This window comes from Canariomyces notabilis, assembly GCF_033297395.1.
Source record: "Canariomyces notabilis strain CBS 508.74 unplaced genomic scaffold N656scaffold_23, whole genome shotgun sequence".
In the NCBI taxonomy this organism is placed as follows: domain Eukaryota; kingdom Fungi; phylum Ascomycota; class Sordariomycetes; order Sordariales; family Chaetomiaceae; genus Canariomyces; species Canariomyces notabilis.
The window spans coordinates 349,785-366,328 of NW_027041845.1; the positions used below are offsets into that span (position 1 = coordinate 349,785).

The 16,544-nt window shown below is 55.8% G+C and overlaps 4 protein-coding genes across 4 annotated transcripts; 1 reads left to right on the plus strand and 3 right to left on the minus strand.

Moving 5' to 3' along the window:
* Positions 1–181: 181 nt before the first annotated feature.
* On the minus strand, positions 182–2,056 carry N656DRAFT_782646 (uncharacterized protein). The gene has a single exon (XM_064815799.1). The coding sequence runs from the start codon at positions 1,963–1,965 to the stop codon at positions 394–396; it is 1,572 nt and encodes a 523-aa protein (XP_064667356.1). The 5' UTR covers positions 1,966–2,056; the 3' UTR covers positions 182–393.
* A 376-nt stretch (positions 2,057–2,432) lies between these two features.
* Positions 2,433–4,207, plus strand: N656DRAFT_782647 (uncharacterized protein). Its single transcript, XM_064815800.1, has one exon. The coding sequence runs from the start codon at positions 2,607–2,609 to the stop codon at positions 4,041–4,043; it is 1,437 nt and encodes a 478-aa protein (XP_064667357.1). The 5' UTR covers positions 2,433–2,606; the 3' UTR covers positions 4,044–4,207.
* A 766-nt stretch (positions 4,208–4,973) lies between these two features.
* N656DRAFT_715391 (uncharacterized protein) lies at positions 4,974–6,310 on the minus strand (the record flags this gene model as incomplete). Its single annotated transcript, XM_064812042.1, has 2 exons — positions 4,974–5,772; positions 5,838–6,310. The coding sequence occupies 2 exons, from the start codon at positions 6,308–6,310 to the stop codon at positions 4,974–4,976; spliced, it is 1,272 nt and encodes a 423-aa protein (XP_064667358.1).
* A 3,235-nt stretch (positions 6,311–9,545) lies between these two features.
* N656DRAFT_715441 (Not1-domain-containing protein) lies at positions 9,546–16,297 on the minus strand (the record flags this gene model as incomplete). The annotated part of the gene is made up of 3 exons (XM_064812046.1): positions 9,546–15,565; positions 15,634–15,958; positions 16,040–16,297. The coding sequence occupies 3 exons, from the start codon at positions 16,295–16,297 to the stop codon at positions 9,546–9,548; spliced, it is 6,603 nt and encodes a 2,200-aa protein (XP_064667359.1).
* Positions 16,298–16,544: the final 247 nt, after the last annotated feature.

Sequence of the window (16,544 nt, forward strand, 5' to 3'; positions counted from 1 at the left end):
TTGTTGACTTTCGGAGCTGCTGAGATCGGGGCTGGTGGTTGCTAGGGCAACAGCGCTGCCTCGTCCTCTCGAGCCGCCGGGCTGCATTCATCGATCAGCCTGCATCCGATCTTGACAATGGTTCCAACCCCACATTGGTCGCATCTTTGCCAATGAAGTTTGAGCTTAAGCAACATTCCAGCTGAAAAGTAACGCTAACGTCAATCTTGTTCGCTTGTTTGCCTTGATCGTTCTTTGTGGCATCGAGGTTATCCACAAACTTGGCGCTTCGCAATATCAACACCAAGCACAGCACGCTATGTACCATTAGGAGCCGCAGATAGTTTGACTTTGAAGGAACCACATGTCGCGCAATCTGAAAACCCGTTCACTTCCTCTCAGATGCCCGAATGGTCACGTCTCCTCCCTTCTCCTCAAGTTCAGTATATCGCTCAACCTAACCAACCCTTTTGCTCCCCAGCCAGCCTGACCGCTCTCCACATCAGGCCTCACCGCAATATACCATGACCAAGCCCTCCTGTCCAGCTCGGCAACACCGAGGTGATCGGCCCAGCTGTCAAAAACGATCCTCAGAGCACCCAGCAACAAGCCCAGATTCTCCTCCTTCTCGGCCGCCATGGCCTTTTGTGTGCTAAGTTTCTTGGACCCCTTAGTAGGAGTAGTACTATCCCCCGCCTCCGTTGACGGGGCACTAGGGAAACTGCGCAACAAATAGGCCCTAGCGGCCTCGGGTCTGTGGATCTGCATTCCAACGACGCCCGTAACCTGGTGTGCCTTGGTGCCGCTGCCGTAGCCGCCCACGGTGGCTTTGGTCCTCGTGCTGTCCAGATCGAGACCCCAGACGGCCTCACCGCCGAGCTGCACGTCGGCGCCCGTCTTGCGCAGCCGCTCGCTCAGCGCCCCGGCGACACAGTTTCGCATCAGGCGCCACCGGTCGGGGCCCAGCAGGGCGCCGCCGAACCAGCGCGTCAGCACGACCAGCGTGTCGACGGCGTTGGCATCGCGCATGACGCGCAGCATCAGGTCGCCACAGCCCGTTTCGCCGTCGTCGAACGACTCCTCCCGCAGCCTGGTATGGCTGCTGCCTTCGGGCGGCCGTAAACGGTAGGCCCATGCGTTGTGGGTGGCGGATCTGAGACTGGGGACGGAGTCGAGAAGCGACTGCATGAGGAATTTGCGCTGGGAAGGGTCGCTAATGTGGGTGGCGCGAGCGATGAAGGTTGAGTCTTTGAGGGAGATTGGTTGGCTGACTGCCCAAGAGGCTTTTTGCGTTGGCTCGAAGGTGACGGTGGCCGATGATGTTTGGGTCTCTGTTTCGGCGCGTGTTTCCGTGAGCGTGCCCGACCCCTTGGCGCTCTCTCCCAGCTGCTGTTGCTGCTGCTCGCCCACTTTCTCCTCGCCCCGCCACTCATAGCCTCCCCTCTTCAGCACCGCAACCTCCCTCCCCATAACCTTCACGCGCGGTTGGCCCTCGCCCCAGCCTTCCTCGTCAGCACTCGGGCCCTTTTCTAGTCCGATACTGACGGCTTTTGACCGCGAGTTGGCGCTGACGACGGCTTGGGCCAGACTGAGACGGCTCGAGAGAGGTTGCTCGGGCATGGTATACCGCAGCAGCTCGACTGCAAAGGCTAGCACAAGCGGCGCTCTGTTCGTCTCTATCACTGTCTGAGAGATGCGGTCCTCGTCCATGCACAGCGGCAGCTCCAGTGAGCGCTCCAGCTCTTCCGGAGTCATTTCTACGGGGCCATTCATGAACAGGTCGTCCTTGGTCCGCTTTGCCGAGCGGCTCGTGGCCGGCTCGGGCAACCCACGCTTGTTGCCACTGTCAGTAGCGGCGGCGGACCCGCGCTTTAGAGCTGCTTTGCAAGCGTTGTGCAGCGCCTTGGCGGCCTTCTCGTCTCCAATGGCCGACTTGACTGTGTCCAGCGTGGATTCTGCTATTTGCTTGACGCTGCGGGCCCGCATGAGCCTCCTTCGTTCTGGCAAACCAACCAGAAAGGAGGGATGTAACCGTGCAAAGCAGACGACGGGCTTACCTGCGCAGGTCGGCAGCCTGCAGCGCCTTGACTTGGGTCATGGCCTGCATCATGGGCATTTTGCGGACCACTGTGAGCAGCCGTAGGAGCTCCTGTAAGTCCTGCTGTGTTGCCATCATGGCGATATTCTAGGTTTGTATGCTCAGCTGTAGTCGAGCTTGTGTGTCATCGGTAGTTGAAAGTTGAAAGTGGTGATGTTGAATAAGCCAAGCCCCTGCCACGGAGCTGGAAACGAAGGCCCAATGAAGACGAGTTACAGCTGCCAGCCGCCCCACCCAGCCTGCTGCATCCCATTTCACCAATGCAATGCAGACATTTGTGGGCCTAAAAAGGTCCCAATCCCAGGGGGCTGCAGCAGCTGCGATCCATGATACTTCCGAGATCGCGCGACAACTGTTAGTGCATGGAGCCGAATTTCGAACCATAAGGTACTTCCACTCTTGACAAGACTCCGGTCTAGGGTTGTCCCGTAGGCCTGTAGGAGTCCTGACGCCCTGAACCGTTACTACGGCTGGGAGAACCGGGTAAAAGTTCGAGGTTGTCAGGAGGTTCCCCCAGTCAGATACCGCGATGGCATCGCGACTCCGGATAGTGATACCACACCACTTGCAGCTCCCTCGACCACTGCGCTGCCCTCACAACAACTGGCACACAACCCGGAATTTCACACAGTCAGCTAAGAAGTTCCAAGCTTCTCCAAGAGCCAGCAGCCCAAGGACATCATCATCATCATCACCACCATCATCCTCATCAAAAGCCGAATCCATAGACGTCCTCTTTCAACAACGCAAATGGCCCCTCGTCGGCGCGGGCTGTGCAGCCCTGGTGCTAGGCCTGTACCTGTCGCTGCTGCTTTCCTCGTCGCTCAAGAGAAAGCAATCTCCATCCCCATCCCCGCCCGCCTATGACCCCAGCCTTGATTCCCACCATCACCACCACCAGCAGGATCCTTACTCGAATCACCCCAACCAAGAGCAAGATGAACAGCAATTACCAGTCCCCACAGGCCTCCCGGCCACGCTGGACACCAGCACTCCCGAATCCGCCCACCTCACCGCCACCTCCTTCGACAAGGGCCTCAACCTGGAGGAAGCCTTCATGGGCATTTCCTCGCTGCGCAAGGAGCTGGCCAGGCGCGCGCGCGGCCATGTACTCGAGGTGGCCGTGGGCACGGGGCGGAATCTGCGGTACTACGGGTGGGACGACCTGGTGGCGCTTTCCAAGACTTCTTCTTCAAAAGTGGGTGCCGGTGTGGACGTTGAGGGTAAGACGTTATGGTGGGGGTCGTTCTCATTCTTATGGGCAGGTGAAAATGGCAAGGAGAAGAGGGGGAAGGCTGCCGAAGGCGGCGACGGTGCGGCAGTAGGTTCTCGCGAGGGGGAGGTGCTCAGCTTCACCGGGGTGGACGTGTCCGGGGACATGCTTGGCGTCGCGCGGGACCGGGTGCGGGAGGCGGTTCCCGGGCTGAAGAAGCTTATGCGGCGGAGGCGGCTGGAGCCGATGCCCACCCTGGGCAAGGGAGGAGGGGACAAGCACGATGAGGAGGAGGCGGTGGTGGTGGATGCGCTGGACGGGAGGGTCAGGCTTGTGCTGCGCGACGCCCTGAAGGGATTGCCTCAACCGCCAATTCTACCGCCTACTACTGCTACGAATCCGACGACGGACGCGCCGGAAAAGTACGACACCATCGTCCAGACGTTTGGCCTGTGCAGCGTGGCCGACCCGCGCAAGTTGCTGGCCAACATGGCGGCCAAGGTGCAGCCCGACACGGGCCGCATCATTTTGCTGGAGCACGGCCGCGGCTCGTACGACTTTGTCAACAAGAGACTGGACAACAACGCCATGTGCCACTTTCAAAAGTACGGCTGTTGGTGGAACAGGGACATTGAGCAGCTGGTGAGGGATGCAACCCAAGAAATTCCCGGTCTCGAGGTGGTCAACCTGGAGAGGCCGTTGCTTCTTCAATGGGGAACGATGCTGTTAATTGAGCTGAGGGTGAAAAGCTAGAGAGGGCGAGGCTGAAGACGGCGTAAGCACAGCCGGCGCTATCCACTTGTACTTCCCCAGAAGGGCGCTGTAAACTATCTTGTGTAATCACTGGACGATGCAACGTGTAGGAGATAGACTAGTCATCGCCAGAGCTAGAAGCACCTAATATGTGCGGAGTGTATTACGTGACACTGCTGAGCCCGTTCCCAACTGAGGCCTGCTCGCCTGTGCGAGCATGGAATAGTCATGCCGTGCGGCTCTGTAGAGTCATCACCAGGTTGTAGAGACAAATTCTATGATTGGAGAGTGGTTCTATTCCCTTCCGTCCTATCCAGCGCCGGCCTTCGGTACACTGCACTAGGACGGTAACACACTTTGTCCGAACGGAAGCTCTTTTCTATCCCGTCTGTCCAAGCGCCATCGCCAGGCACAACTCCTCTTTTGGGACAGGAAACATACTCGACCAACTAGTCGAGCACACTAGGGGGGTTGTTGTGTTACAAATACAAGATTCGAGCTTCGAGGCCGTTCTCATCCAGGCCATTTCAATTCGCCTGACAGTCTTCGTTTTATGTGCTTTTCCTCTCACCCGCATTTTTGTTATCCATTTTCCCCATCCGGATATCACCAGCGAGCATCCCATTCAAGTTCCGCTTCTCTATGGATGGGAACGTGGCAGCCACCCCAACGTGGAACAGCAAAATCAGGACCAGATGCCGTCGCCGCCCGTTTCCCTCTCATTCTCAGAACGCCACTCGCAACCCATATCAGCTAAGTCATAACGCCGTGAACCTAGCCTCGTCTATGGGATGACCTGGCCTGGCCGTGATCCCCGTATTTAAACCGCATAAGGATAGAAATAACAGTAGAAGAAGAAATCATAACAAAGCTACCGGTACCACCCTGTGCAGCTTTTTCATCGTACACTTGACGGCGTTCCCTGCGCCATTAGTAATCATCCAAGAGCCCATCGAGCTCGTCGAGCTCAATGTTCTCCGGACTGCGGTCCCACTCCAACATGCCATCTAGCTTGGGCCAGCTATCCAGTTCGCCCTCTTTCCTCCCGAAGGCGATAGAGACTGCGGAAGGGCGAATCGCGGGACTGGATACGAAGGAGATGCCGCTCAGGTTGCCGACCGACATGACACCAAACAGCGAGCTTTCGTCCCTTTCGAGATCTATGCTCACCGTCTGGTCGCTTGGCGGCTCGCCACCCAGCTTGCGCTTTTGCAGGCGCTTCTGCAGACCGTCGGCCGTCTGGGTGAACTCCTTTTCATCCTTCTCTAGTGGCGGCGATGCCCCTCGGTGGTTGCGCCCAGACTCGCCGTGTATGAGGCGTGGCGGGGGCATGTAGAAGCCCCCGCGGAGGGAGAAGGAGCCGATTGGGGTGCTGGGCATGCCAAAGTCGTCATCCATGTCGTCGAGCTCCGGGCTTGACAGGTCGACCTCGGGACTCGGGCTGAGTTCGCGCCGCCTTTCCAGGTCGGACTCTTCAGCCGAGCTGGACCCCGCGCTCGACGGACTGGGTGAGACAATGGTTCGGCCGTGAATGAGATGATCGGGCGACGCAGCCTGGGCCGGGTCGGGTAACGGTTGGCGGGGGCAAGTGGTCAAATAGAAGTATGTGCGGCGGGGATGAACCGACTCCAGCTCCTTGGCTAGCGGGCATGGGGCTAGGGCCGACCAGCCCGGGCGCTTTAGGTAGGTCGCTAGCCGGGACGAGATGATGGCGCACGGGTTTGCGGATCTGTACCCATCAATGTGAGCGGATGCTATCAGGTGGCGCTGGGCCTAGTCAGCTGGGGAGCTTACTGCTGAACCACTTTCAGTTGCTGCAGCAAAACTGCAGCCAACTCCTTCACCAAATGAGGGCGATTCCCGGTATTTTGCAATCGTGTGATGACAGCCTCAACTATTTCATCATTTATACCTTCCAAATCCATGACCTTGGGAACCGGATCTTCGTCTCCCATTTCGACGGAGGGCCGCTCGGCGGGCGGTGAGGGTGGCGGAGTGTTGTCGAGCTTGGCCGCACCGTCGCGGCTCCGGGGCAACCGCTCCAAAGTCGGCGCGTCGTCGGACTCTTCGCTGGCGCCTCGTTTTAACTTTTTTGCTGGAGGTTGGTCATCTCTTGAGAGCGATGCTGGCGAAGCCATGGATACCGGAGAGGCGCTGGTCGGAGAAGCTCGATTCGTGGTGGAGGCACGGGGGGTCTGTGTTCCAGGGACTCGAATGCCCAGTGTCTGCAGCGACACAGTCTTGTGACGGGTGTTATAGGGTGGCATGGCTGCGAGCGGTGCAAATGCAAACCGAAAACGAGATGGGCGATTGATTTCCGACTTGTAACAGGCCCGTTACTCTCCGCTATGCTATGCGCTCCAAACAACGTTTGTACGATTGGATTCTGGTGTTGCTGGGAACTCCTTTATGCCGCGCCAAACCCAAAACCCACGATTTGGGGTGTGTAAGTCCCCAAGCTAACAACAATCTCCTCCACGAGTGCCAAAGACAAAACCCTTTTGGCGTCAAGAGATGGGAAGCAAGACCACAAATAAGGATATCAACGAACTAGATAAAATTTGGGGATAAAAAACAAACAGAAAAAGGCGGGCGGAGTGTTCGGAAACGGGGGAAGGGGAGGCGCAAGGGAAACTGCCGTAACTTTTTTTTCTCTGCCGTTTTAGAGGGAAGTTCGACGGCCGGGTGCGTTTGGCATGATGGAAGGGGGGCGACGCCTTCGATGCCAGTACCCACCTGAGGCTGCCAAGACTGGAAGGCGGGTGCGAACGGGAAGCCAACCACAAGCGCAGGTTCTGACAGGGGGATGAGGCAGGCCCCACAAAATTTTCCAACAGACGGCAAGAACCCACTTTTGGCGGCTTTTGTTGGACTTTGAGCTCCCGAATTTTTGAGTGGGTGCAACAGTGCAAGTGCTGCTGCCTCCAAAACATCCCAGGCCCACCGTGGAGAGAGCTGCGAGGAAACAGCGTGCATGCGAGAAAACCTGCGAAAGCATGCAGACGGCTCAGCTGGTGTCATTCAAAGGCAATCTCACATGCAAGATTCCACAATACGGTAACTATGTACGGTATGTATTTCATTTGTCAAACGCCCGTTCAGCAGTTCCTTATAGCAAACAAGCTCGCGAGGCCAATGGGCAAGAACCCCAAGCTGAAGAGGCAATAGGTAGTGAGGAGTCCGCTCCGATAGCATCCGAGCTTCCGTCATCGTGGAGCCCTTTGGTTTTAGACGGTTTACTGCTTGCGGCGTGCGCTCTGAACGGTGACATCAGCACCTCGATGATCAACGACGCTGTCCTATTTGCATGTTTAGATCTGTATTTGCTGCGCTGTGCGATACTGTAAAGTATCTTACCGTAGCCAATACTTAATTTTCTCAACTCTTTAAACGTTTTCATGTTCCAGTTTTCTAGCCGAGCTCTCTGCTGTCGTCCCGAGCTTTGCAGCCCCACACCTCTCTTCTCACCGCCCGCACTGTTCGCCTTGGTCGTTTCCATGGTCACGGCGCGACATCCGAGTAAATACATCCCGCCCTCGCGACAGGAACTTGACCTTACTCCAGTTTGTTCTTCCAAGGACGGAGGGGTATAAAAGCAGAAAGGGAAGAAGAAATGCCTTGCATAGTCACCAGCCAATGTGCTTAACTTTAGCCCTAATCACGTTCAATTCTTCCAATCCCCAAAAGCAAGCTCCTCCCTGGAAAGCTGCGCAGAAGGGGTTGACGTTAGCGTTAGACGGCGGGCGTGCACAAGCCAAGCCATCCAGCCGTTGCCGCGGCACACGGCTGGTCGGCCTAGGACACTTGCGGTAAAATGCGTTCGACGAGAAGAACCAATTGCAGAATCATGCTCCCTTCGATTTCTTCTTTCCGTACTGGCTCCCTTCAGAAAAAAGAGCTTCCCCTCCCCGCTCGGACGATTTTCGCTCTTCTTCCGCGTTCCACGCCAGACTCCATACGGTAACGTTACGGTGTCTTTTTTTTTCGCGCTCCCTCGTGAGCCCGGGCAGGAAGACCCTCCTCGTTCCACCAAGAAGCACGCTAAAAACACGCTTTACGCTACAACCCACCCCCTTACCGATTCATGAGCACTGAGCAAGTTCCAGCGACGGAGACGGAACGGACGGCCCCTGATTCAGGTCTTCGAAAATTCGGTCAGAAACTCTCCCTTTGTAAGGAAAGAGCGAGGATACCAGCCATACACCAATCTTCCAGGAGCCTGCAGAGTGCAGGAGATATGCAAAGTTGCAAACGCTCTGACATAGCGGGTCCTGTGTCGCCCATTCATCGCCTTGGATTGTTGATGGATGAATGTCCTTCCCCAGTTTGATCCTTCCCCAAAAGTGCAGTGCGCACCTGCCACCTGCAGGATTCCCATCCTGGGTGCAACCTCCCATGAACGAACTTCACCGCCTTCTTTGACCGCCTCACCACCGCCTGCCTTCTTGATCTCTTTACCATAGGTAACATCGAATCGGGGTTGCTCCGGATACCAAACATTCGGCACCAGCAACCATGTAGTTTAAAGTATGAACTGGCGATATGCCGCCGGTGCATTTTGCGAATAGTTATCGTGACGCCGCTAGTTAGTAGTTCGGAATACAGTGCGCATGCGCTGCGGAAAAGTTCATCTTGTAGAAACTACGTAATATATTGTGGAATAGACTTCATTTCCTCGCGCGAAGAGAAGTTACTACGAGTTGAAGGAATGCCACAGGACTCGAGTGAGCAAACAAATCTCTCCTACCCTAGCACTCCTAGGCTTCATGACTCTCATCTCCTCAATCCCGCTTTGACCAGAGCAATATCAGAGTACCTCCGTACGTCAAAGGAAATTGTGGAAGTCAACTCGAAATCGAGAAGGGGTAGAGGCAAGACGTAGTTATAGGTTAGTTGTAAGGTAGCATCAGGAGGTGTAGGGTAACTAAAATTGGGTAAGAGACAAGAGGGAACTGAGATGTGTAGGCGAGTACTCGGAAACACAGCAGGGGGAAAACAATGATGGACACTCTCAATCCTCATCATCCAGCATACCCTTTTATCGCATATGGCCTGATTTTAATAATAATACAATACAAAGCTACCTTCGTGTCTTCGATATCACCTCCGGTGGGCCAGACCAGACCAGATGATACCGGAGCAGAAGAGAAAGCAGTGGGACCAACTTCAACCCGAGCCGTCCACTATGTCCCCGTTCCTGATCTCCTATTCCTGTAGCATCAATTATTTCTCTACCTTTCCCCAACGCCATTCCCATGATATATCGTCTAAGCACCGTCCCGCTAGAGGAAAAGGGGAAAGCGCTTTGTAAAAATGCATGTGCCGCGCCCGTTAATGGTTCATCGCCCGCAAAATGTCATTCTCGCCCTCCAGACCATCGCCCGTTAGAGGGCAACCGAAGTGTCCAGAACCATTACTACGTCCGCCTCCATGTCCCGTTCATAAACCGTTCGTCGAGTATGCTTGCTCTATGATGCTGCACGCAGAATCGCCGCGAAGCGTTCAGCAACCTGATGTCAAGACGTCAGCTTTGGCCCAAAGTACTATTGGAGTGTAGGATCGGCTTACCTCTGGAGTTGCCTTGATGAACGGCAATTCAAAAAACTGGTATTTGTCGTTGCGGAGCAGCTCGAGCGTCGTGATCATCAGACCCCATGGCTGTGGCCAGTAGCCCACTAGCCTTTCAAGAAGGATGCGCACAATCTGCTGACGGATGTCCGTCTCCTCCGGATCTGAGAGGTCATGACCAAAGATTTCGAGGAGCGCATGGCTGAAGTAGTTGGTTGACGCGTTGGGGAAGCGAAGCTCGTTTATCATGCTGCTCAGGAGGTAATACCTCGCTTCAGGGGAGAGCTCAGTGACGAGCATCTGCAGCGTCTTGAAGTCCGCAGCCCCGGCAATAAAGATGGGAGCATCACTCTTGGAGGCTGCGCGGCTGGCGGCAAAGTTGGCAACATGCCCCACCACGGCATCAATGACCCTCCGGTTGACCATGACTGGGACGAAGCCAAAGATCGATGCCTCTTCGTCGACCTTATTGATCGCGTGGCCAATCTGAGCGATGGCATCTTCTGATGGACCATGCTGCAGAGTCTGCTCCAGGATATCGAGCAGGCCAATTTGGCGAAGCATCCCAGAAGCATCATACGAAGTAGAAGGCGCTTCTCTCATATCTGGGATCCTGTCCACCTTGAGTCCTGGCTGGAAAGGATCGGCCTGCTTATTGAAGGAAGGGGGGCTCGCCGCGAGGATCAGATTGATGAGCTGCGTCGCATGGGGCGGCAGACTCTGGCACAGCTGCACATGAGTAGCTGCAAGAAACTCGGGGAAATCATGATGAAGAGCGGCTAGCAGCTTCAAAACTGCCTGGTACATCGCCTTTGCCAGGTCCGAGACGTTGAGTGGCTTGAGCAAGTCACCCAAGTATGAAAGAAATTGAGTCAGCAGCTTTGTGTACGGCGCCCAGCCTGCTTCGTGGGGCAGCCGGAGGATAACAGGCTGGAAGCAGCGGTGGGCTAAGAGGCTTGCAAATCCGTACGCGAACCCGGGATAGAGGCTCGGTTGTAGATTCGAAAACCGGGCCGCGAATCTCAGGAGAATCTGCTCGCACTCGGTCTCGGGCAGCAGGTCCACTAACTCTGCGACTTCATGGAGTAGATCCGAAAAGAAGCGGAAAAAGACTCGCTGGTTGAAGTTCTCTCCGCGTTTGACGTGGTGGTCGTTTAGAATCAAGACCCCGAGAGATACAATGCTGTCCAGGAAAGCAACCGTCAACGACTGATCGGCGGCCTCATCGTCCTCCCGGTGAACCTTCGCGAATATGATAATCATCCGGACCAGAGCATCGACTGCCTGGTAGGCTTCTGACAGGCTGCGGCCGGACTGTATGCTCTGTTCAAAGCGTTCGACGGACTTGTCGAGAGCTTGACGAGTGAAAATAAAGAAGTCTTCTTTGGTGGATACTACTCGCCGCGCATTCATCTGCTGCACGAAGATCATGGCAGACCTGTCCGTGGCGAAGAAGTTGCTGCAGAGGTGGATCCATTCATCGAACACGTAGTCCATCTGATCTTGCTGAATGGCGGCGATTTCCTCCTTTGAAAGACCGGCTGGCAGCTCTGGCAGCGGGGCAAGCACCTTGGCCTTGAACCGCTCTCCTGCCGGGACGCTCGGATCCTCAGTTATCCACGACCATGCCTCCTCCAGGCTCTGCACAAAGTCAGCATAGAGTGCAAGCGGGCTGTCGTTGAGGAGGGTAAGATCCATCAGCTGTTCCAGAAACTCGATGGATCCCTCCTTTCGCTGCTCCAGTGCCTTTGCCATTGCTATGTCGATGTTTCGCCAGTTAAGCAGATCTGTACCAAGCAAGGCAGCGATGAGAGGCAGGTGGAGGAACACGTGTCCGGGTTGTTGGTGGAATAGATGGCGGATCTGTTCGCTGAATCCGGCTCCTGCAATCTTTCGAAGGCTCTCAAGGACGTGAACCAAGCTCTCCAGCAGCAGGCTGCCCTCGGGTTGCCGGAAGAGGAGCTGGACAATCTGTGTCGCAGCGTACCCGACAAAATCCTCGGACGTTTGCTGCGTCTTGATAATGAGTTGTATGAGGGCGTCGATAAGATCCAAGATAGCATGGCCCCTGGAAAGGTCAGTGAAATGCTCTTCAGGGGTGCTGGAGGCGGCGGCGGCCAGCTGCTCCAGGAGCTTGTTGACTCTTTCAGCGACGGTTCTAGAGTCGATCTGGTTGAGTCCGGGCTGTCGACTATTCGCCAACCCTACATGAGTCTGGGGATAGTGCTGGAGCTGCACGCCTAAATGGGGCATCGATGGGGTCTCGGAAGGCGTCGGCATGCTGGTGACGGCACTATACTGATCGCCGAGGACCTCATTGGCGAGAGCCCTACCGTCCGAGGCGGATGGGACATGGGAGGGAGCGGTGGAGGCAGCATTTACCCTCGACTGCCGGGCAAAGTCGTCGTAAATGGCCATTTGTTCAGCGTTAAGACCGCCAAGGTTAGGTTGGAGCTTGAAGGGGTGCGGGATCGTCATTGCCCAGCGGCTGAGTGTGTTGGGGTCATAGTAGGGTTCGGACGGCCTTTGGAGTCTGTGGCGACGTCGCGCTTCTAGCTCGCCCTCCATAAGATCCTCTATTTCCGGAACTGCACGTTCTTCTGCCGATTTCTCTATCACGCTTGAGGCCAGGTCCAGGTTGGAGTTGACGCAAAGCATGATGATGCCCTCTGGCAAACCCTGAGGCAGATCAGTCGAGAGGTTGCGTAAGTAATTGGCAAAGTTCGCGCGCAACGGCTCTTTGGAGGTCACAAGGGCCAGGCTACCGGCAGTAGACTTGACCATATTGATCGCCGCTGTCCGTACCCGGTTCTCATCCGGTTCAGTGGCGAAGTCCTTGCGGACCATTTGGTGCGTGGAGATCGCCGCGATTGTGACGGATCTGTCGACGACAGGCTGGATGATGTCTTGCAAGGCGCGTGTCAACGCTTGACGGACGATTTCATGCAGCTTGGGAGCGCTGACAACCTCGGTCTGAGGAATTGTCAGGCTTGGGCCGAGATCCGGGATCACAAGGGCAGGATGGGCCGAGAGGGAGCTGCTGACGCCTGGCATTCCGTTGAGAGACATGCTCTCAAAGTTGTCAATCGTCTCAGGTCCTAAGATGTCGCCCATTTCTTCGACGGGCGCCCTGTTGATGATCTCCCCGGAAGGTTCAATGGCTTTGTGGTCCAGATTGAGGCCCTTACACAATACCTCAATTTCGAACTTCAGATTCAGCTTGAGCTCGGCATTGTGATAGAGCTCAATCAGGAGATGGATAATGTCCATCAGCCAAGGATTCGGCGGTCTGAAGACAGTCGAGTTTGCGCTCTGGATCAAGACTTTGCACACAAAGGGGATTACCACAATCAGGCGCTTGGTATCGTGAGCTTCGATGAGAAGCTGCTTGAACGCGATGTTCTTCTGCTTGATTGGCTTGTCGCGTGCTAGGGTCAAAAGGCCGAGCCAGCCGCCGAGGTTCTTCAAATGCGTTCTCTCGGTCGAGTTTTGCATAGTCAGTTCAGAGTTGAGCATGCGCTGGACGCTGATATAAGTCTCCCTCAGAACCTCCGCCCACAGCGCCTTGTCCTCAAACAGCTTGACGAGCTCCAAGTAGACATGATGGTAATTTGGTTGCATTTTGGCCCGCATCTCAACCAGATGGCTGGCGAACCACTGCTGATGCTTCGCCTCCATCATTTCGCGAAGCTCTTTGAACATGGATTGGAGCGTCGTGTCAGTGACATTGTTGAGCACAAACTGTATCTTGCCTTGGACTTCGACACTCGGATCTTCGTAGGCCATCCCCGGAGGCGGAGGGTCGACGTTCACGGACGCAAAGGGAGGCGGGTGCTGCTCAGACGCCAAGCTGTCGTCCAGATTGCCGTTGGTCAGCTTGTCGTTGCCCAGGATTCCTGAATGTGCGCTACCGGCTCCGTTGCGGGAGCGGGCAAGCTCCTCTTCATGCTCGCGAACCGCCTCCTCCGCCTTCTTCCAGGCCTCGGTCCCCTGCAGACCAGGGACCTGGAGAAGCTGCTTGCAGAAGCCCGGCCACTCACGGAAGCGAGAGAACAGCTGCATGAGAGCCTGTAACCCGAATTTGTACATCGACTCATCGGGATGGTGGTCCTTGACGGCTTCAAGAATCATGCCCAAGCCGATTTGAAGTGGAAGATCCGAGATCAGTTTGTGGGATATTATGCCACCAAATAGAACCGCAGTGGTAGCCAGCGCCTCGAGCGGGTAGTCAACGTAATGTGCATACTCGTCGAATAAGCCGTGAATCATGCATGCAAAAACGTCCTGGTCCAGAGGATCGCGAGAGCGCTTGTACCGCTCGAGGATCTGGACGATATCGCGAACCTGAATCTCGTCACTGTACATCCTCTTGTAATGTTCTTCCATCTTGGCGTTGGCAGCAGGCGGAAGTGCGTTGCCATCGCGGCCGTTGGCATCAATGATATCGTCAAAGCCCTCTCCGTAGTTGATCAAGCGCGGGTACATCGTGATGCATGTTCTTTGCACCACGATCAACTCCGGTACAGGTGTTTTTGGCAGGAAGTCCTGTAGGATCTGGAGCAGCTGATAGACTGTCTTGACCTGCAGGGTAGTGCTCGCCTTGACCGGCGGATGACCATCCGGAGGGCGCTGATAACCATGTTCGAAGTTTGCTTTGATCATCAAAAACTGGATGAGAGCCCGGGCCATTTCCGTACTCCGATCAGCATTTCTCCGCGCCCATTGCTGCAGGTCGAGGTATCCTTCAGCATGTGCAAAGGCGGCCAGATCAAGCCCGAACCCGTTGGGAAGATAGACAAGCTCATCGAGCCAGTTTTGCCGAACCGCGTGTTCAAAGATTAGCGGCAGGCTGATGGGCTTCAGAACATGAACGTCTATCAACCTCTGCTTCACCCACTCCTTATCCCTCCTCCAAAGACTGTCCATCACAAAGTCAGCCTCAGGCGACCTGGCCAGGAAGCCATCGAACAAAGACACTAGCGTTTCTTCGGCCATTGTCGGCCAGGGTTTGGGGACTCCGAAAGCCGAGACGACGAAGATGGCTAGGTTCGGGACGACCACATCCTGGAAGAGACGCTTGGCTTCAGTGCTCTGTGAGGCATGCATCGAATGGAGCGCAACGTTGAAAACGGCAGACAGGGCCGCCTCGGACACCAGGGGGTGCTTGACGGCATATGCGGCGGTATCTCTTATTGACTGATGCGATTGAGCGTACTCATCAACCGTGAATGTCGGTTTCAGGCCCGGAATGGTGGTCGCATCCAGCTGCTCCGGGCTTAGAGACGCGAATGCGCAGATGAAGGAAAGTTGTGTTTCGGGGTTCTCCCACTCGCCACCCCACAAGCGCTGAATATTGAACTCAGAGCTGTCCTCCCGCGCTATCGGCACCAAGGCATTGTACAGGCGTAGGAACTGGTCACGCGTGATCCGAGCCCCTCCATGATCAAAGTACGATACCACATCTTGCCACCTGAAACTGTCGGGCAGGATATGCCGGAGCGCGGCAACGAAGACTGAAGGGTTGTGACGAGGCGTCAGACTGATGGTGGTATACGTCAAAGCCACGGAGACTTGTTCCTCGGTAAGCTGGATGTTAGGTGGCCGGTTCTTGAGGAAGTTCACGCAAGTCTCCTCGTCGACGGTGAAGGCGGGCCCGGTCCTGTGAATATATAATGCAAGTGCGTTTGGGGGCTTGTCAGCCAGGACGCGGATCAGGTCGAGTGCCGCAAGCACCTGGGAGGGGGGCGGCTTGGCTTCGTTGGACTGAGCATATCGCTGCTGCACCTTGTGTTCCAATTCCCGTTTCGCTGCGGCGTTGAAGTTGGGAGGGTGGACTTGGATGAAGCGGTCGATTAGTTCGGCGACAAAATCAGGCTCAAGATCCGCACGATCACCAGGCGGCCTGCTTAGGATATTAACAAATGTAGGGAAATTGGTTGAGAGGATGGCATCGGCTAAGAGACAGCGAGTCGGAGTCAGCAAAGCTTGTCACAAGAGCTTGACACGGCGTCACGGCGCCCACCTTTGGTTTTCAAGTCGGTTCTGGGGCCGAGCTTGAAAGCAAGCGCCAGCAGCGTCTTCCCAAGAGCGTCCAGCTGGAAATGCTCCATGAAGGTGGAGAGATCGAAATCGCGAAAGATGTCCTCGGTGCCAGTCTCAATAGACTCGGCAATTTTCCTGGCCTGGGGAAACTCGCGAGTAATCTTTCGCATCTCTGCCTCGAGGAGATGATGGTTGCCCGGGTTTGTTACAGGCCTGTTGAGGCCCGGGAATATCTGGGAGGCATTTGCGGCCACCAGTCGCGCGAAATACTTTGTATACACATCCATGCCGTGTTCATCTATGAGCTGGAATTGTGGCAGGCAAGAAGTCAGCACTACGACATAGTGCTGCAGGAAGGCGGAAAGACGGAGATGGCGGCACAGTACCTTCTGCAGAGATTCTATCCGTGATTCCCACTTGCGGGGATCGTCCTTGTCCTCCTTGATGGTGCTCAGAAGCACATAGACCTGGGCGACTGCTATCTTGGTCAGGGAGTTTGACCCAGTGGGGCTGCTGGTACTGGGGCTGGCACCCGCACTCAGCGCACCAGCGTGAGAAGGATGGGGAGAGTGGACAGTGCCAGTGTAGATGGGCTGCGCGGCTGAACTGGGCGAAAATGTTCCTGGTCTGGGTTGAGGGACCATGGATTACCAAGAGAGAAGGGGAAAGGAAGGGCGACGCTCCTATCCACTGCGCGGACAGAGCCACTTCCTTTCGGCTTTGGTTTGGGAAGGGCAGGACGGGGACGGGGAGGAGGGGGAATTGAACGGGCTGCGAGGCGCGAAAACGATCTGCTCAAGAATCGGCGGGGCGGCGTCCGGCGTGTCGATCAGGGCAGAGCTTTCTCGGACCAGTGCCCAACTAACTGAATTGTCTGGTGGTCTGTAGGTG

What these genes read in the sequence shown, in the direction of transcription:
- N656DRAFT_782646 (XM_064815799.1), bottom strand. Translation starts at nt 1,965, where the DNA reads ATGCGGGCCCGCAGCGTCAAGCAAATAGCAGAATCCACGCTGGACACA.
- N656DRAFT_782647 (XM_064815800.1), top strand. Translation starts at nt 2,607, where the DNA reads ATGGCATCGCGACTCCGGATAGTGATACCACACCACTTGCAGCTCCCT.